The 21,362-nt window shown below is 42.4% G+C and overlaps 1 protein-coding gene across 1 annotated transcript; it reads right to left on the minus strand.

Moving 5' to 3' along the window:
* Positions 1–1,084: 1,084 nt before the first annotated feature.
* misp (mitotic spindle positioning) lies at positions 1,085–21,016 on the minus strand (the record flags this gene model as incomplete). Its single annotated transcript, XM_080536613.1, has 6 exons — positions 1,085–1,575; positions 1,695–1,733; positions 1,937–2,190; positions 3,435–3,748; positions 4,100–5,781; positions 20,957–21,016. 6 exons carry the CDS (start codon positions 21,014–21,016, stop codon positions 1,486–1,488), a joined length of 2,439 nt encoding a protein of 812 aa, XP_080392739.1. The 3' UTR covers positions 1,085–1,485.
* Positions 21,017–21,362: the final 346 nt, after the last annotated feature.

Here is a 21,362-nt window from a genome sequence, read left to right on the forward strand (position 1 = left end):
TACATGTGGGCGTTTGGTGACCCGCCTCGTCGTATGCCAGATATGAGGCCATAGCATTGTTTCCATGGTTGTTGTTTCCATGGTTATATGGTGTGATAACTAATTGTGTTCTCTTTCAGCACCACTAGTCCAGCGGCTTACACTGGAAGAGCTGTACAACACACGCTGTCTCAGGAAGGCCTCCAAGATCTCCAGAGACTCAACCCACCCTGGGTACGAACACTTTACCCGGCTGCCCTCAAAAAGGCGGTACAGGACCATGGCCGCAAGGACAAACAGACTGAAAAACAGCTTCTACCCCAGGGCCATCCAGGCCCTGAACACAGCAAAGACCTAGGTTCTGGGCCCTGGACAGTCTGGACGGATTGATGGCAGCTGCTGGACTGAAAAAATCAGGTGTAGTGCTGAGGCACAAATATGTACATTTCAAGCCTGCAAACTGCGACACTTTAAATGAATGTGCAATAACACTATGTGCAATATGACAACCCTAGTCGTCTATCTGTACAGTATAGTATAGTGGATAGTGTACATAGCCTTTATCTATGTAAACCAGCTCCTTCCCTTCGTGTTTTTTTTCTTTTTTTTTCCTTTCCTAACACCAGGGGAGCCACCCCTCCTAAATTTCGTTGTTTGGTACCTGTACTATAGCAATGACAATAAAGACCATTCATTCATTCATTCATTCATTCATTCATTCATTCAGAAGGTGGGAAGTTCCACTCCATCTCCAGTACATCTCCTTATCACAGAGGTGCTCAGAGATGACACCTCTCTGGAGGCCAAGCCTAGTCAATTATCAGTGGTGGGCATAATGGAGGTGTTTCCAGTAGGGGAGCTCTTGATGTCTCACACGTGAGTCCTACTGTAAACCTCCTTTTGTCCAATAGAACAAAAACACTGTATCCTTGTACACACATAGATTCAACACAATACACAGCTTTAGCTATTTATTTGATATTTTATAATGATTATCAGACAAGTCAACATCTCTAAGACAAAACTGCAAATGCTTCCTCATATCATTGGACTGGAAATTCAAACTGCTTTTACCAAATACACATTGGATTGATTATGATCTGATGGTTTCTTGTTTTCCGCTTTGCAAAGCACAAATGACAATACAAAAATAGCTCTCACATAATATTTCACCCCCCCCACCAAAAGAAATTGCAATGCATTCTAAGCAGGCACAGAACTCATCAGCTTAGAGCACTCAGCTAATTTTGGGTGACATTTCAATTAAAACCTGTTCTCTCATGTCTCTTCTTCTCTGCAGTCCACTCAATTATAATTTCTTATTATTATTATTATTTTCATATGATTCGTGACAGGGTCTTCGGTCAAGGCCACAATAGATTAATTCACTTGTGTTGGGCTTTTACGAATGCCTTCACACCAAGTCACTCTCCAGGACCAGAGTTGGAAACCCCGAGTGTCTGTGCTCACGAGACAAGCTGACTGGCGCCAGGACAGACAGCAGACTCACTGGCCATCCTCATTGGTGTACATACCAGCCTCCCACTGCAGGGCACGCTTGTTTTTGTGCCTGGTAACACGAGTGGCCTCCAAGACCTGCGATAGTAGAAATACCAGCACGATTAGATTAGATTTGGACATGCAATACAGTAGGCTTTCCCCAATGATAAAATGACTGAGTGTCAAAGCAACTCAGCAGAGAGAGGATCACTAACCTCATTGTTCACATCATCAATAGGCTGAATTCCTGCGTACTAGAGTAAAAATAGAAAAAAAGTCAGATTCTGTACTCACCATTATGTAAAAATGTTAGGGATCTCACAAGCTGTAAGCTACTTTGGTGAATTACATTTGCACCATGTCGTGTAGGCCTTTTGGGCTGCTACAATTGTCTTGTCTCAAACTAATGTGCGTGTAACCAAGTGTATAAAGTCTAACACTAATCTTTATAACTTACTGCACTCTCCTCTAACTTTAGTTTGACTCTCCTCTCTTCAAAGTCCTCCAGCAGAGTCTCGGTCAGGCCCTTTTGCATGGTGTTGGTACCCATCTCTGCATACAGGCTGGCAGGCAAAAGAGGGGTAACCCTGCTCACTACGGGGGAGGTGGGCCACGGGGAGCCCCATGGCTGAGCAGTCACAATGGAAAAGGAGGGAAGTCGGGCAGTGGGACGAAATGAGGGGGAAAAGGAAGATATATTGACCGTTTTATCTGAAAAAGATAAAGAAAGATAAATTAGTTTGACAAATATATATATACAACACACTGTTATGTTGCTGTTAATGACAGTGGGGTTTGAAATGTGTTCACATGCAGTAATTTATGAAATAAACACTCATTTTGGAACCACCCTATGCTATAAAACACTCATGACTGAAATTATGGGTGGACACCACTAAGTTAAACATTCCAGTTTGTAGTCAACAGTTATAGTTTGCAATTTAACCTAGTGATGCATATTGGCTGTATTTGCATATTTTATAATGTACTTTAGGGTAGCAAGTACTTACGGTATGGCAGTACAGTACCGTGATCTTAATAATTAAATATCAGTACATACATTTTACCCCAAGGTATCTCTCCTTGAAAACACCACCATTTTCAAGCAAAACAGTCATGTGAAATAATATCCTCTCTGTCAATGATTGCTTGTAACACATTATTTTGTTCTTTGGTCCATACACGACCAAAGTGCAGTTACAAATTAAGTTAGTCATTTCCTCAAGTCTAAGAAAGCCAGCAGTACATATGTGAAGCAAACACCTTTGTTATGCAATACCAACTTAAAGATGCACCTTTGCATTGCTGAAACTATACCACAAAGTGAAGCAAAGCTAATTAGCCTATCTGAAACATTTTTATGATTGTAAATTTAGTAGGCTACATAAAGGCTTACAAAGCCTAATCCTAGACAAAACTTCAATGGAGATTTTACATTGAAAGCGTGATTTACTGTAGTCCAGGACTATGCTTAAGTCTTGAAACCAGCCCCAAGTGTACTTAAATCAAGTAAACAATGTACAGTAGGTATCGTTAATCATTCTTCTTTTCTTTTAAGTAATTTTTTCTGAGTGGGGCAGTCCCACAAATGTTTCATTTTATTATTCAGATATAATGAAGACAGACAGGAAAGTAAGGAGAAGAAGGGAGAGAGGGCATGGGCCGGATTCAAACCCATGCCAACATGGGCATATGTGTGCACTGTAGACCACAGTGCTAGACCACTGGACCAACCCAGGCCATGATCATTCTTCTTCTTAACTTCGTTAATCACCATCAAGCAACTTAGTGCATTTGATCTCGGATTCCCAATAATAATATTATATAGAATCCAGGATGAAATGCACTAAGTTGCTTGATATTAGAATATTATTGAGAATATTATTGCTAAGTATTACTACCTAGCTTTGATACTGGAGTGATGGAGGAGTAAAATTGATTGGCCGCCATCTTGCCGGTCTGCTCTTCAGGTAGTGCAGGACTCTCAGGAAACACTGACTCCCCCTGTTCCACGATGACACTTTGTGGGCTTTGCAGTTGAGACGTGTCAACACGTTCTATGCTGTCCAGGTTTCCATCTAGAGAGGCTGACAGGCCACAGGATTCCCGCAGGTCCCGGTGCTCCTTCTCCCGTTTTAGATCCTGCTCGATCTCCCTTTGAATGATATCTGTGTGCAGTCTTGGAGGTTGCAGTCCACTGGAATCCAGGTGCATCCTCCAGGGCAGAATAGGCTTGCCACCCAACTGAGATCCCAGAGCTGCAGAATCACTGTGTGTAGGGGAAGAGGGAGAGGATGAAGATGAGGAAGATAATGATGAAGAGGTTTCTTTGGCTGTGGAGCTTCTCATTAGAGCTGGGTCGTTTCTTCCATCCACCACTGTGACTTGAGATGTCAATGTCTTAGAGATGTCATTGCCTTTCAATTCAAGTGTCTCAGGGAAGCGACTTGGCTGGACTTTAGTGAGGTCTTGGAACTCTGAGCTCCAAGCGGTGGTGTTGCTCGGGGTAGAACTCATGTGACTGAGGTACAATTCTGTCTCTGTGGGGTGCCGATGAGGGCAGCAGGGTGAAAGAAAGTCTTCTGTGTCTGAGCTGCTACTCTTCAGCCCGACCCCTGACCTCTTTATCATCTTCTTCTCCTCCTCCTCAGCTCCAGATTTGTCTGGCAGCTCAAAGATTCTCTTCCTCTCCTCTAGTTCCTGAGAAATACCCCTGTTGTAGAGGACTTTCCCTTGGAGCAACGGGTCCTCTTCCCTCCTATTCTCCTTCTGGATCTCACGCTGGATGAAGAAACTCACCCTGTTTTTCTCCTTGGCCTTGATCGGTGTCAGGGGTGGGGTAGGGTGTGAGAGCAGAGGCTTGGTCTTGATTTCCACCATCTCCTCGATATCTGTGTGCTTGATACCCCGTGATCGCCGTAGACTCTGTTCTCTATTCAGAGCGATACGGATCTCTCTTTCGATTGGTGTCTCTGTGTAATCAGTTGCTGATTGGCTGCTGCCCCTGCTGTCTGGCTGAAGGTTGTCATTGGTGGTGTTGCCATCACGTGTGTAGCCCCCACTTGGATCCACCGACAAATCCCCCAATCCAGAGTCAAGATCATCAAAGAGGCTGCTCTGTCGCTTGGTTACTCTCTCCTCAGTGCGGTACACTGTCACCTTTTTGCTTGAGAAGGCATCCCTGTCGTCCTGCTGTTTCACTGGGGTTGGACTTTGACTCAACTGTTCGATAGAGTGGTCATCTCTCAGAACTCTCCTTGATAATTCCATGTCTTCTGAATGCAATAGTCTTCCCTGTGGTTTTGGAGAGCTGGGACTATGCAGGAGGGCATTGAACTTCAACTGTTCCATCTTCAGGAACTGCTCCCGTGCTGCGTTGAAGTTGATCTGCTCATTGTCAATGGTGCCCGGTTCAGCTAATAGTGTTTGCTCAGGCTTGGCACTGTTGGGCCCATAGCACAGGCTAAACCCTTCCAGTAATTTGTTGGGTGCATTGCTGAGATCCAGGTTCTCCAGCGTATTCCACTGCTCCCTGAATGTTGAATTTTTCTTTGGGGCTTGGCTGTGGATGATCTCATGCCTAAGCTGCTTCTCCTCCTGCTCTGCTCCGACTGTGGCACCATTTTCAGTGTTCAACTGGTAGCGGGAGTCTCCATTGTTCTGGAACAGACTCTCTGGCTTCCTCCCACTGGAATAAGTCTGCAGTTTGAAGCTGCTCTCCTTTTTCAGAGTGGCCAAATTGGCCTGCCTCTCCGCAGAGACCATCCAGGCTTCATTCAGCCCTGCCTCTGGGCTGGCAGGGTCTTCCACGAAAGAGTAAAATCCACAGTGGGAGCCTGTGCTGCTGGGACTGCTAGGACTACTGGGGCTGCCTGGTTGCCAGTCATCGCAGATGCTGCCTCCTTCCTCTGAAACTGCCACTTGCCTGGCCTGAACCACCACATCACAGGATGCCTCCTTCTGCTGGGAGGACACAACAACAGAGGACTGGGTGCGGGTGACAGAGATGCTGTCAAAGCTGAATGTGGCAGAGTTGCCTCTCTTGTTGTAGCTCCAGCTCTGGTCCAGGCCGAGTGGCTCGTTGGTGGTGGGGCTGAGCATTGTGCGGAGGTCTGTGGGCTGCAGCTTTGGAGACAAGGGCTGGATCACCCAATTCCTGGGCATGCTCTCCATGGGTCCTTGCGGTGTGGTGGATACTTGTGTAGACTGTGAGGCAGGAAGTTGGTGAGTGTGTTCCACTATCTGGTCCCCCACCAGGGTCAACACATCTTGGGAATCATCAGATGCAGCAACTGAGAGTCTCTGTAACCAAATCCAAAAGAGAGGGAAAATGATCAACATTTCAGCAGCAAAATTATGAAGACGGTTGAAAAAAAAAAAAAAGGCAACTGGATCCTGTCATTATCAACATCCAACATGTGCATGCCATCTTCCCTTTTGCCATACAGCACTGTACACTAAAGGAAGCAGAAGAGGGGCCAAACAATGGATCTTAGAATACTATAATAGTATTTAGCAATGATGTGTCTCTAATCCAATTTTGCCACTTATTATTAGTGGGGCGGCTGTGGCGCAGGAGGTAGAGTCACCGTCTAATGATCACAAGGTTGGCAGATCAGCGGTTCGAGCCCCGGCTGGCCACATGTCGAAGTGTTCTTGGGCAAGACACTGAACCCCAAAATTGCTCCCAGTGAGCTGGGGCCTCATTTATAAAGCTTTGCGTACCTACGCACCTTTGCAAAGCAAGAACATTTACGTCACCAACATTCGGATTTATAAAACGGTGCGCACGCCAGTGGAATTTGCAAGTTCCACGCCTGCTTCCCTTTATGAATCACAATCAACTCTAATGTTGCACACGTGAACAAGCGTCTTGTCCCACCCTTTTTGACGCCCATAGTTGCCTATAATAATAATAATAATAACTTTGTATTTGTATAGCACTTTTTCTGCAAACGTTGCATATGGTCAGTCAAACGCCCGACAGAACGCCCCAAAAAATACTTTTCACCCAATCAGTCAATTTCCGCGCAACGAACGTTCTCGCCAGACCATATATAACATGTTCCAGACTGCATCGACAACGGAATCCGTTTAAACGTGATTCGTCCTACTGTTTACCTTATTATTTATGATAATGTCATAACATCCAAGTATTGGTATAATATGTATAATAATTACAGATCCAATTAAATATGATTCCCGATTAAACTACAACATTTGAGAGGTTGTTTTGCAAAAACAGATACCTCGCTTTGTAGTTATTATACTAAATAATTTCTCTTTTAGATTAGATTAGATTCAACCTTATTGTCATTGAGAAGTACTAAGACAAGGAAACGCAGATGCATTTCATGATCGTCGCCCCAGACCGAGGGCGATTGATGGTTATTTTGTCTTTCTGTCATTTACAAATAATCGCACAACAGTTGTCTCCTTCTCAACAAGCTGCTTGCTGATGGTCTTGTCGCCCATTCCAGCCTTGTGCTGGGGGCCATTCCACTAAAGGTGGATCAGTATAGCTGCGATATAAATAAATGCGGTGCTCAGGCAACTCGAGATTGGAATTCAAGCCTCAGGTGATTCCTCGAACGAGGATCAGCCTTGTGTCATCAGTGTTCACAGAAGACAGGCTTACAAATCTTCGATATGGGCGCGTGCACGCAGACATAAAAAGCCCTGAAGAGTCGATCTGTCGAAATGAAGATACTCCACTCTGCAGGGGTACTACATTTGCGCAGCATTCCGAATTATTGATTTTTATGAAGACGGAAAAATAAGATGTAAAATAGTGCAATACTGCCGCAATTAACAAGGCGAGGGAAATGGTTTGGCAAGAAATTGCTGACCGATTAAATGCGTAGGTCATACTAGCCCCAGTTATTGTTATATGTTCATATTTTAATAAATGAATATTACTACTGTGGTGATATCAGCAGCAGGCTACAAACCGTCATATCGCCACAATGGCCTAGTGGTATCGACCGCTGCCACAGGATTTATTCGTCATTTTATATCAGTGGTTCAAATCCCTCTTCAGACGCACTTTTTACTGCATTTCGTTGTCTGAATCTAATCTAAAATCTCATCTAAAAAAGTATGTAGGCTATAAAATGATGGTGCAGGCTAATTTACAAGAACTGACACGATTACAATGGTGTTTGAAGCCTTTGCATGAAATCTTCGGTTAAATGTAAAAAAGAAAAAAAAAAGAAAGAATGACTTAGTCAAGTCTCGAACACGCAACCTTTGGAACTCCAGTCGGCTGCCTTAACCACTACGCCAGCCAGACCGCTGTGATGACAGCAATGCAAGTTGACAGAATAACTTTTTTTTTTTACACTCTTTTCTTTATTGATCTATCGATCTATCTATCACACTTTCAAAATATCAAGTTATCTATCGATCGATCACACTTTCAAAATATCAAATTATCTATCTATCACACAGTCAAACTATCTAATCTATCTATCTCGTGTGAAGTGGGAACTAATATTTCCTAAAAGACACATGAGGAACTGTCGTTCGGGGTTTAGTTTCCGCCTGTGAGCCTTTTTTGACGCGCGTCTTACTATAGCTTGTGTTTTAGCCTGGTCGCGAGCAGGCTAATTATATCTGACTCAGAAGGAGCTCAACCAAGCAGCGAATTATTTGAGCCACATTGATGGCACCGAACGCAAGCTAACATTTTCGAGGCTTAGAACTTTATCGAGGCTTAGAACTTTATCGAGTTTCGTGGAATAGGGCCCAGGTCTACAATCTTGTCCCTGACGTCCTTATAAAACGTTTTGGTCTTGCCCATGATGGAGAGGTTAGAATCTGATTGATTGATTCTGTGACTTGCGTACGTACATGCGTATGTACATTTTCCCGCAAATTTGGGATTTATAAAAAAGGAACTTGGCGTGAAACTGTGCGCACCTCTAAGCACACTGGGACCCATGCGTACGCATAGAAACTGGAGAAATGAGCAACTGCGACTCCGCTGGCAGAAGGATGAAAGAGGAGAAACGCTTTGAAATGGATACCATTTCCACCGACATAATAAATATTGCCTCTCACGTATTATGAAGGAGTGCACACAAAGGATACGTGCACACTGCACATATCTTATTCGTCCTTGTCCTGTACGCATCACACTATATACATATATCTTTACTGTACATATCAATCATATTGATATTCATGCAAGTATATTTACTTTTTGTATTCATATTCATTGCACGTAGCGTGAGGTTGACCACCGTCCGCATTGGCTTCACAGTAATTGGGCTTAATGTACCTCTTCATAAGGGCGCGAGGTATAGAGCGAGGCTGGACAAGTTGAGCACCGTTCCCGATTCATTGTTCCCGAGTGCTCAGTGGGTAACGTCCCGATAAATCCAATGATTGCAATATCCATAGGCCTACATTGAAGAACATGAACAGCCCCACTGTAGACAATTGACTATCATCCCCAAGTACACCCCATCCCCATGTATACGGACTACGAAAATACGAAAATAAAGCGCACAGAGGTAGTGCGGTGCAGCTTTACCCCCAAACCACTAGCTACAGCGTTCCACAGTTCCGAGGTAAACTGCGAGCCACGGTCAGAGGACAGGTCAGACGGGGTCCCAAAGCGCGCGCGACCCACGTGCCGATGAACGCACGGGCCACGTCGGAAGACGCCGTCGAGGAGAGGGGAACGGCTTCGGGCCAGTGGGTCGTCCTGTCCACCATGGTGAAAAGGTAGGTGAAGCCGTGAGAGGCGGGCAGTGGTCCCACAAGGTCGACGTTGACGTGGTCGAACCTCCTCTCAGGAACAGTGAAGGGCTCAAAAGGGGCTCTGGTATGGCGGTGTACTTTGGCGCGTTGACAGGCCACGCACGTGTCGACCCAGCCCCTTACCTCCCTCTTGAGTCCCTGCCATACGAACTTCTCAGAAACTAATACTCCCAACCCATAGTTCCGGGGGTGAATTATGTCAACCCACCACAACAGACACTTTATTACTGAACTATCCATTATTACTAGTTGCATGATCACTAGTGTATCCTGTCTTAGCTGTAATATAGTCACCTTTATCTTTTATTATGCCTATTGCCTTATGTCTTGTGCTGCAATGTCGAATTTTACTCTTAATGTAACGTAACAATAAACTTGAAACATGCTTGGCTTTTCTACAATGCAGGTTAGATGACGAACTGCATTGGCTTGTGACAACCTTGGTACTTGTCAATGACAATAAGATTGAATCTAATCTAAAAGAAAAAACATGATTTAACATAAATACAAAGGGAGATCCCTCTGAGCAATAGACGTCTTTTCAACCTCGCGTCTACGCTTGGCCATCATATAAACCAGCTATATTACGGCTATATTTTCTACTTATCTTAAATGCATGAAAACCGTTATTAAACCCCTCTAAACTGTCAGAATACGTCCCAGACGTCATGTAGTATGAGATTCATATAGTCTAGCATAGTTATCCTAGCAGAAGTGGTGGTTTAAATTGCGTCTATACGTCGCTGTCCTTTAACCCAGATAAATGCGGTCTGTGTCTAAACCTGTTTTAGTCTAGCAGCACGTTGAGTTTAAATGAATACCCTAAACGCCTGTAGATTGTCAAAATATGTACCAGACCGTCATTTAGTCTGAGATTCCGTGTAGTCTAGCATAGTTATTCATGCAGAAGAGGTGGTTTAAATTGCGTCTATACATCGCTGTCCTTTAACCCAGCTAAATGCGGTCTGTGTCTAAACATATTTTCTACTCATCTGCATTAAAACCGTTATTAAACCCCTCTAAACTGTCAGAATACGTCCCAGACGAGTTGATACATCCACACACGCACGTTTGACAACTGACCCCACAAAACTTCTCTCTGGTGCAAACAAATGTGTGCTGGGCTGGCGCTGGCAAAAAAGTATCAAAACTCGAAAGGTTCGATACAATTGGATGTATCAACTCGTCTGGGACGTATTCTGACAGTTTAGAGGGATTTAATAACGGTTTTAATGCATTTAAGATAAGTAGAAAATATCCATGATTCATGATTATTATATTTGGTTATCATTTCCACCTTAAGAGCTAAGCTGTGCGTAATATCACCTGCCACCTTAAGTGCGCAGTGCATTCTGGACCGCATTGATTCAGATCAGAGAATAAGTTGCAAGCTTCCATCAAGTTTCTCGTGTTACAACTCCAACCAGTTAGCATCGTTGTGCAGCATTACAGTGTCAATGTGCGTCACTGAACTACTGTAAGTACAATGTTTCACCCAGTATTTAGGTTGTATTTGCTGTGTTGATTTGGATACTGCCGTTTTCTGCACTCTATATTAGCACTAGCAATTAGTCTGGCCATGTGCTTTCTATGGGCGCCGCTATTGCGTGCTCTTCAATGAAGCTCGTTTGGCGCAGTTCACGCTGCAGAGATTGTTATTCGAGTACTGTCTTAAATTGGTGTTATAATTCAGATTAGTAACAACATGTGTACTGTAATAACTCTTTCTGTTTATTGCAAAATTCCCTAACCCTAAATAAATACATGTTCCTATTCATATTTCCTTGTCATAATTTACTTATTACTCATGAAAATTGTATTTGTCTACTTATACTAAGTGTTTAAACGTCTAGGCTATAACAAAGCAAAATTGATGTGAAATTGGAAATTGAAACGTCTGTTTAAACTGCATTTCAACAGATATATATAGTCTGCCGTTGAAATGCCTATAGAAACAGTCGTTTCAATTTCACCTCCATTAGGCTTTGTTTTAGCTTAGACGTTTAAACACCGGTGTTTCAATGTCTAGGTTATAATTAAGCTAAATTTAGGCTAAATTGGAAATTGAAACAACGTCTATGTTTAGACGTTGAAATGCTGTTGAAACATAGAAAGGGAAACAACGTCTATGTTTCAACGGCATTTCAACGTCTAAACATAGACGTTTTTTAAATTTCCAATTTGGCCTATATTTAGCCTCGATTTGGCCTAGACGTCTACGGGCCATTTAGACGTTGTTTAGACGTCTAATCAACGTAAAATTGCTCACTGGGATGTTGTACAGTTTAATCGGGAATCATATTTAATTGAATCTGTAATTATTAAACAATACTTGAATGTTATGAAATGTATTATCATTAATAATACGGTGAACACGTTGTCGATACAGTCTGGAACATAGATATTATACGAGAGTTTCATATTGTTATGTGTTCGTTAAGCGGAACTACTGCGCAGAAATTGAGTGGGTGACATTTTTTTCGCCTTCTGTCGGGCATTTCACTAACCAATAATGAAAAAAGCATGGGTGTTAAAACGGGTGGGGCGAGACGCTCGTTCCCGTGCGCAACATTTAGGGTTGATTGGGATAAAGGGAAGCAGGTGCGGGAAGAGTGGCCCGCAAATTCCACTTGCGTGCGGTGCGCGTTTTATAAATCAGAATCCAAATGTTCTTGCTTTGCGTACGACGAAACTCTCTTCTCTCGTCTATATAATATCTATGTTCCAGACTGCTTCAACAACGGAGTCAGTTTAAACGTGATTCGTCCTACTGTTATTCATGATAATACATGTCATAACATCCAAGTATTGTTTAATAATGACAGATTACGTAAGACAAGATACACTGGTGGTGCAATTAGTAATAATAGATAGCTCAGTAATAAAGTGTCTGTGCGCTTAAAATGTTCGTAGTCCGTATACATGGGGATGGAGTGTGCTTGGGGATGATAGTCAATTGTCTACAGTGGGCTTGTTCATGTTCTTCAATGTATGGATATTGCGATCATTGGACTTATTGGGACGTTACCCACTGAGCACTCGAGAACAGTGAATCAGGAACGGTGCTCAACTTGTCCAGCCTCGCGCTATGTGCAATGAATATAAGAAGTTAATATATTTGCATGAATATCTATATACGAACAAAGATATACTATGTAGGCTACATTGTGATGGGTACAGGACAATGGAGAATAAGATATGTGCAGTGTGCACGTATATTCTTTGTGTGCACTCACATAATATGTGAGGTAATATTTCGATTCATGTTGGTGGAAATTGTATCCATTTCAAAGCGTTTCTCCTGTTTCATCCTTCTGCCAGCGGAGTCGCAGTTGACATTTCTCGAGTTTCTATGCGTACGCATGCATCACAGTGTGCGTAGCCTAGAGGTGCGCACAGTTTTTATAAATCCCAAAATTGTGGGAAATGTTGCTTACGCACCTTAGTACGCACGCTTTATAAATGAGGCCCCTGGCCAGCGCCTTGCATGGAAGCTGGCCGCCATTGGTGTGTGAATGTGTGTGTGAATGGGTGAATGAGAGGCCGTTGTAAAGCGCTTTGGAGCAGCAAAAAAGGTGCTATATAAGTGCAGTCCATTTACCATAGATTTACTTATGACCTATTCTCAGAGCTAGCAGTCTGAATACATGTTCTTGTTGTTTAATCCCTATTTAGTGAATATACCTTTTCTAGTCAAAGTAATGATTATCAGGGTATATCTTGACCACATGAAATAAGAGCCTACAAAGACTATGGCCATAACTGAGACCATGAGCCAAGATCATGACCATCGGAGCCCACACCTGTCACCGACCACTAATCATCTACTATTCTGAAAGGCTCTGATCCTAATAATTACCTCAAACCACACCCAAAATACCTAAAACAAGCCAAACTAAAATCACAGTTGTTAAATTGTTAACATTAAAAAGGTCTTGACATCACATCAACACAGAATGTTGATAAACTGGAATGTGTTCCATTATAAATGTCACGATTTTATTGTTTGCAGGAAATAAGACGGTGGCGTGAGAAATGCTTTGGAATGCCAACATAATTGTAACAATAACATTTATAGCTTAAAATCTGTGCCTACAGTACTACTTTATGAGAGACTACTTTATGGCCTTTGCAATAAACCAAGCTTGTAAAACAAGGAGGGAATCTTATGAGTAACAATATTAATATGATTGCCTTCCTTCCCAATGTCAAACACCTCCCACTAGCCTTTGTCTTTCACAGCATACCAAAACTCCATTGGATCCAATATTTATGAAACATGTGACATCTGCCACACTTTCTCATCCAAAGAATGCATGGGCATGGGTTCAGTTGACCCACTCAGACCTCTATTGCGAACTTTGGAGTTTCAGTATGGAAGATTAGTAGATCTATTGCCACGATATGAAGACCATAAAAACCTCAGCCCTATGCCTCATTGCTTAAAACCTTTCAAAACATTCTGATGTATCTGTTGTCTCCCTTGATAGCACAGTCACACTTATAGGTATTACCTTTCTCTAATAGAGAAGTTTCAGTGGTAAACAGTCTACAGAATTATGTATAGGCGCTGTAGTTCTCGATGTCCTGTGTTGCAAATACTGTATGCAGTCATCAATTGACACTGCCACACTGGACCCACTTCAATTTGCATGCCGCCCCAACAGAGTCTCAGCAGCTTCAAGTTAACATGGTCACACCACACCCATACAGAGATCGGGATGGCACATCAACGCCTGTTTTTCCTCAGGCTCAGGAAACTTGGCCTGGCCCCCCAGATCCTTACAAACATCTGGATGTGCTCAGTTAAGATAGGAAAGTTAAGATAGGAAAGTAGAAGATAGGATTTATCTCAATTTGGTCTTACAGAAGCAAATCCTAACTAACTTTAGGAATCCTGTCTTATCTCATCCTGAATATTAAATCCAACGTCGGTTATCAACGTTTATGTCTGTTAGCAACAAATGGTACTTCCATCTTGCGCAACTCCTTTGTAAGGTAGCCTATACTTTGTAACGTATTGTAACGTCCCTATATTGTAAACAATAATATCTTATCTTATAATTATCTTACAATGGATCAGAAACAACGACGGGCAATAAACTTCAAGACATTATTATTATTATTCAAACTTCCTAAACATTTTGATACATATTATGTCTGTGTACATTAAAAACTGTAGTCGTCATCACAAGTTAGAAAATGGGTTTGAAAGATTTGAAAGATAAGCTTTCACTCCTTGAACAATAGCAACGCTGTGCTGCAGCGCTCCACCACCTGGGTGCGATGTCTCACAGTTAGGACAGCCTAACGGTTATCCTAAAGTTAGGTGACTTTTTTTTTTTGTGAAGTTAGGAAGCTTGTGTAATACACTTTTCCTTAGGAAAAGTTAGGATAGGAACATTGATTTAGGAACAGTGATCTGTAATGGCTTTTTGGTCCTAATCCTAATTACCATGGTTACCAAACAGTTAAGATAGGATATGCAGTTTAGGAAGTTTCTGTAATACGGCCCCAGGAGTATCCTGTCCGGTTGCATTACCACCTGGTATGGCAGCTTCACCGCCCTCAACCATAAAGCTCTGCAGAGGATGGTGAAAATGCGCAGTTCATCACAGGCCATGAGCTCCCAGCTCGACGCTTGAGTGTGTCAACAATGATTCAGACAGTGTGAGCCTTACATGACCAGGTTTGAGATGACAGCTATCTGCACTTTGCTTTCAGTAGTGTGGTAGATTTGCACAGCAGTGTGTCCATACTATAGTTGACACTTAAAAAACACCTCCAGAGGGGTACCTGGCCACCTGAACTTTTCCCACACAACATTCTTGAATGAATAAGCAATAGTGGCCGTAATGTTAGATCTACCATGCATGTTTTTTTGTTTATAAAACTGCAACAACACCCAGAGAGTTATGATGCTAGTCCCTGGTCAGCTAAACTATGGTGATCTGTGACAGTGATTGCCGCTTTGTGTCAGAGGGAATGGAATGGAATGGAATGGACTTTATTTGTCATTGCTACAGTACAGGTACCAAACAACGAAATTTAGGAGGGGTGGCTCCCCTGGTGTTAGGAAAACAGCAGAAACAGCGGCAATGAGAGCTTCTGGTTCGACTACAGCATTGATATAGACTTGTCTCCCCAATTCACATCCCTTGGAAGACATGGAGAGAGAGTAACACATTGATAACTATGATTTTACCTGTGAGGTACATGTTTAAGCCCAATTTATACTTTATACCCTGCGTCGAATTTACGCGCGGCTATGCCGTAGCCTACCCAAGGGCTCTCCCAGTTTATAGTTCTGCGTTGGTCGGTCCGCATCGCGTTGGTCGGTGTACTCACAGAGGCATAATAGCGATCAAAAAACTTATTTTTGTTATGCTTGTTGTAAAGAAAATGTCTATAATGCATTGAAATGACAGTAAACTAAGATAATAAGATGGTTATCATCATTTTTCAAATCTTTATTAATAAGTAATTACAGAAAAAGTAAATGACATTTCTGTCATGACTTCCGCATTTACGAGAGAGTCGGAATGTGACGCTACCAAGCGGACCAATCACAGTTCTTATAGATAACTTTACATTAAATATGTCTATCATAAATGTCACGTAAATGTGAATCGCGCTCCTTATAGGAAGGCTGTGCCTGACGCTTCCATAGGGCGCTCCGTTGGAACGGTGTACTCATAAATGTATACTTCTGCGTAAAATCGACGGCGTAGCCTACGAGTAGAAATCGCTATTATGCCGCTATGGGTACACCGTTCCCTTGCGTAGGCTACGGCGTAGCCGCACGTAAATTCGACGCAGAAGTATAAATTGGGCTGTAGGCTGCGGGCCTACGCAAGCTACGGCGTATAGGCTACGCCGTCGATTTAACGCAGAAGTATAAATTGGGCTTAAGAGCAGTTGCTTAGCAAAATTGTCTTGGTTACTTTTACAAGGCTCAACACCATTCTTTATGCATTGTAAACAAAGAGGTGGGCCAGCCAATTTCCCTTTGCAGTAGGCCTACTTTAAAGTTACTCAATAATAAATTCATCAGCCTATCATTGATATGGTCCCAGAATACACTGCAAAACTTCTGGGATATCGATCTGTCCAGTTAGGAAGTGTAAACGAATGTTAAACAATTTCACCTGCTTTGGTGCAAATGAAAGCAACAACAGGTGGACAGGAGAGGCAACAGCAAGACAACCCCAATGGTTTTGTGGTAGCCACAGACCATTTCTTTCGTTTCATCCCTCCAGACTGATTTTTATCTAGTTTTGCATTTTGCTAGTGCCCTTGTCACTACTGGTAGCATGAGGTGGTACATGCAGCATAGGTAGTCCAGCTCCTCCAGGATGGCACATCCATACATTGGTTTGCTGTGTCTCCCAGCCAGGGGTCAAAGTGGTTTGAGTTTCTTACAGGAACTGTAGGCTACTACCCCAACCTTCATCGTTTCATATTGTTCTCCTCCTGCCCCCAGCTTCATGCATCCCTGAACACACACATCGTGGTGTTGGTGTCGAAATTAGAAACACTTTAGGGCTGCCAAGTTTCACCAAGAGTTTGGAGTGAGTTTTTGGTGGTGGAGCGACCCAAAACTGTGCACGTTTTGGTAGCGGCGGCCCCTCTCTCCCACACAATTATTTGTGCTAGTTTCCTGCAATTTTAAACCAGCACAAGAAATGAAAATAATTGTAACATTTGATAAAACAAGAGAAATTCAGATAATATATCTTAAGTCTTAATAAACAAATACAGTAGCCTACAGAGTCTAAAACAAAATTGGGCCTCATCAAGTGAACTCAACCCCTTGGTCAGCAGCAGAAAGACCCTTGGTCATCATCTTATATACAGTGCATTGCTCATAGATGGCTATCATGTTATACAGTACATACCAGGGTTTTTCCTGGGTCAGAATCAAGCCTTGGAGGTTGATGTTGTGCGCGCGCAGTGCGCCCACATTTTCTTTGAGGGACCCCCAATTGTTGTATTTGTATTGTAAATTGTAATTATTAATAATAATAATAATACAATGCGATTTGAAAGTACCAGTAGGCTACCAGATACGTATGCACATATTTTGCTACCAGGGTTGCCAGATGGAATTGACAATTTCCAGCCCAACCAGTCTAAAAGCTGTCGAATCCACCCGTCCAGTGTGACCAAAAGTAGCCCAATCTGGCAACACGGCTTGCTTATGGAAGCATATAGTGGACTAAATTCAAATGTTAATGCAATTTGAGATTGCATTTGCATGTTCCACTTTTGCATGCATTCTTTCAGACAATATTCAAATTCAAATGCAATTCTAAAGAGCGTATGTGTTTCCTAGAACATATAAATGCAATTGCGTATCACATTATTGCATTACAATTTGAATATTGACTCAAATAATGCAGGCAAAAGTGGCAAATGAATATGCTATTTTGGGATTGCATAGTAATTTTCACATTAGAATGAACTTTTGAATTTTGTCAGCTACAAAGCAGCGCATGACTTTGAAAATTAAATGTCAAATGGCTTTGCATTATCATTTTAATATTGACAGCGAATGTGCACATCAGGTACATGAAAATGAAAATGCAAATCATTAGAATTGCATTTGAATTTGAATATTGTCTGAAAGAATGCATGCAAAAGTGGAACATGCAAATGCAATCTCAAATTGCATTAACATTTGAATATAGTCCACTATATGCTTCCATACGGCGCGACTGTAATCCCGGTCGGACTGTCTCAGTGCCCAGTGCTGCCCACCCAACCACGTCGCGTCGGGTCTACTGTAAAGCGGGTTAACATGTCCTTTTCAAAGGTATTAAAATAGACGCAAGGAAACATAACGTCAACCATGTGTTTCCTTGTTGGAAATTATGGATCGTGAATCGTGATTGCTTCTGCACTCTGCAGCAATCGGGTTTTGATTGACAGGCAGCTGCATCTCTTCCCCCAACGGCGTTCCGGCACAGAAAGTCTTGCCGGAACGCAGCACCGGACCGTTCCGGCCCACTTTCACCTATGCTCCCAGCACAGTCTCAAGAGCGTAGAGGAGATACCGGGAGACAGGCCATTACACAAGGAGAGCTGGACCAGCCCGTAGAATGGCAACAACCCAGCAGCAGGATCGGTATCTGCTCCTTTGTGCGAGGAGGAACAGAAGGAGCACTGCCAAAGCCTACAAAATGATCTCCAGCAGGCTACTGGTGTGCATGTTTCTGACCAAACTGTCAGAAACAGACTCCATAAGGGTGGCATGAGGGCCCGACATCCTCTAGTGGGACTTGTGCTCACAGCCTCAACACCATACAGCCCAGCACCATACAGCCTAGCACCATACAGCCTAGCACCATACAGCCCAGCACCATACAGCCCAGCGCCATACAGCCCAGCACTGTGCAGCTCCATTGGCATTTGCCAGAGAACACCAGAATTGACAGGTTCGCCATTTGACTCCCTCAGTATAAAGAGCAGTGATAGTCAACTCTAGACTTCAGTCTTCAACAAACAGACAACTGTTTAAAAATAGCATTATCGGTAAATCAGACAGCTGCTGAAAGGTACAGAGAATAGATGTGGAAGATGCTACTGTAAAGATAACGAGTCAGTGTTTTACACACCTTTTTCCCCCCCGTCTTAACAGTGCTAAGGCAGAGTGTTCACATGTGTCTGTGTGTGTGTGTGTGTGTGTGTGTGTGTGTGTATATATGTATGACAGTGGACTGTGTACCCCTGATAAGGGGTAGTCAGCAGTAGTCAGCAGTAATTCCTGGAACTGGCTCCTCTGCCCTTTGCTCGTTGGTTGAGAAGCGAGAGTAAAGACCTTTGAGGGACAGGAGATATACATGCATACTCACTCTCCACCAATACATTACCTCACACTAGTGTATGTGTGTGTGCAGGAATGTGTGTGTATGTGGATGTAAATACTTTTAAAATACCCCATTGTTGCATGGATCAACAAAGACCAAGGTGAAGGTGATTATATTGAAGGACATTTAAGATAATAAATAAAGGACAAGGAAATAGGACATAAGAGTTTAACCTTTAGACCTCAAAGCTAATGGATTTAATTACTGTCTGAAATTAAACTGTACATACTTATAGATCGTAGATAGTAACCTACTTTACATGGCCATCTAGATATCCAACCAGGTTTCAAATTCACACAAGTGTAATAACAAAAGAAAGTTTCACAGTGAGTTTCACACTTCTGAATGTTATGGCAAATGTGATAGCAGTGTTTCTTTTTTTATCTAGGCCACCTGCCCACTTAAATGTCAGACACTGAAGTTCTTACAATTTACTTATGCTTACATACTTGGAAGTACAAAAATAATTAAATAGAATAATTAAATATATTAGCCAAAAACATTAGTGGGAAATGAATAATAAATCCTACCTTAATTGGTATATACCGTAGCACTAAAATGTCTCCCTGGTTTGTTGTCTCGTGTCTCTCCCGCTCTCTCACCCCCTATCTTTGCTCTGTCTTTCGAGCACCCTACTCTTCAGACCATGTTCAGCCAATATCATGTCAGCTACTGGAGCCACACCCTCTCATCAAAGAGAGGGGAAATAGATGGGACTGACCAACAGCTACTATAGCCAAACTACTAAACAAGAGAATCATTCTACAATCCATCTGTACCATCTGTATCCATCTGTACCCCTAACTAGCTTATTAGGAACAATCAACATAGCCTGCCTTAAAACTGAAGGGATTAGGTTTGGCTTCTTTTCCTGTTCATAATCACTCTAATGTTTCCAAGCACTAGGAAAGCTTCCTGTTCCTCATCATCCTGACCCCTACAAATCAATGAGTGGTGAGAGGTTATCCTTCAGTGGTCATAGAGGAGAAGAGAAAATGAAGTGGTTTACGAGTATTGAGGCACAACATTAGTCTGCCCATTGGAAATGTTCTCATACAGACCCTTTTCTCTGGGGTCGAAGTTTACCTGAGAGGATGTTTGAACCACAGCTAGTCCAGTAGAATTGCTTGGGTCGTCATGGATAACTATTCATTACTTAGCTGAAAATCTCTCTGAAAATCATTACCTGGGAAATCACCTCACCCATCTGGTACATTGTATGAGACAAAGTGCATGAAAACCCTACCTCAAAAACCTGCTTCACAACAACAAATCCCCGTTTCAAATTAATAATGCATTATAATCTGACCACCTCTTGTGACACAACTTTCAGTATTAAAACAGCTTATTCCTTTTAACAGGGTATTCCATTTTGAAGCATGGGGAGGTTGAGAATTACTTTACCACCCTCTAGTGGCTACGCGGTTCATGCACACTAATGACACTGAACCATTCAGATCCACTGTAAAATATCAGAGTTTCATTCCTTATTGACTATTGACTAATACGGCATTTCTGTTACTGAACATCTATTGTACACTAGTGGTTTTTCATCAAGATATTGCATAACAGAACAGTGCATTACAGTGCTAGTATGAAGTTATGAATGTATCATGTCCATATGTTTTGCACATCAGCATGGAAACCTTGAGAGAGCTCCAGACTACAGTGGCTGTGGAAGAACAAAAGAAAAAGCTGTGTACATGCGTTTAGGATTTTTCCGGTTTGCTAAACAACAAACAATCTAGAATGCTTTCAAAGGAAAAACTGTTATATTCATTTGCAATCATTTTGACACACAAGACATTTTGCTTCTTGTGTGTGTGTAGCTTGCATCTTACCTTGGTATCATGCTCCATGCTGTTACACAGCACCTGCCATGGAGGAGTATACTTGAACATCCTGTGATTGTGATTGTGTGTGTGTGTGTGTGTGTGTTACACAGTGTTGTTAAATGTGTCAGGTAAATCTGTGACACAGAATCCAAAGCTAGATGGAGGGGGCAATCAAGATCAACTCAATCCAGGTGTGCTCATCCTGAAAGGGAGAGAGCGGGAAGGAGGGAGGGAGAGAGAGAGAAAGAGAGAGAGAAATGTTAATGTGAGATTACTGCAGTAGGGCATGTTCCTATTCATTCAATAGAAATATAGACACTGTTTAGGTTGTTGCCTATTGTTATTTATTTTAGATGCCATTGTATGGAAAGTCTCCATATTACAATACCATACATTGTGTGCTTGATATTTA

Source organism: Nansenia antarctica (assembly GCF_963989245.1).
Source record: "Nansenia antarctica genome assembly, chromosome: 7".
Taxonomy (NCBI): Eukaryota; Metazoa; Chordata; class Actinopteri; order Argentiniformes; family Microstomatidae; genus Nansenia; species Nansenia antarctica.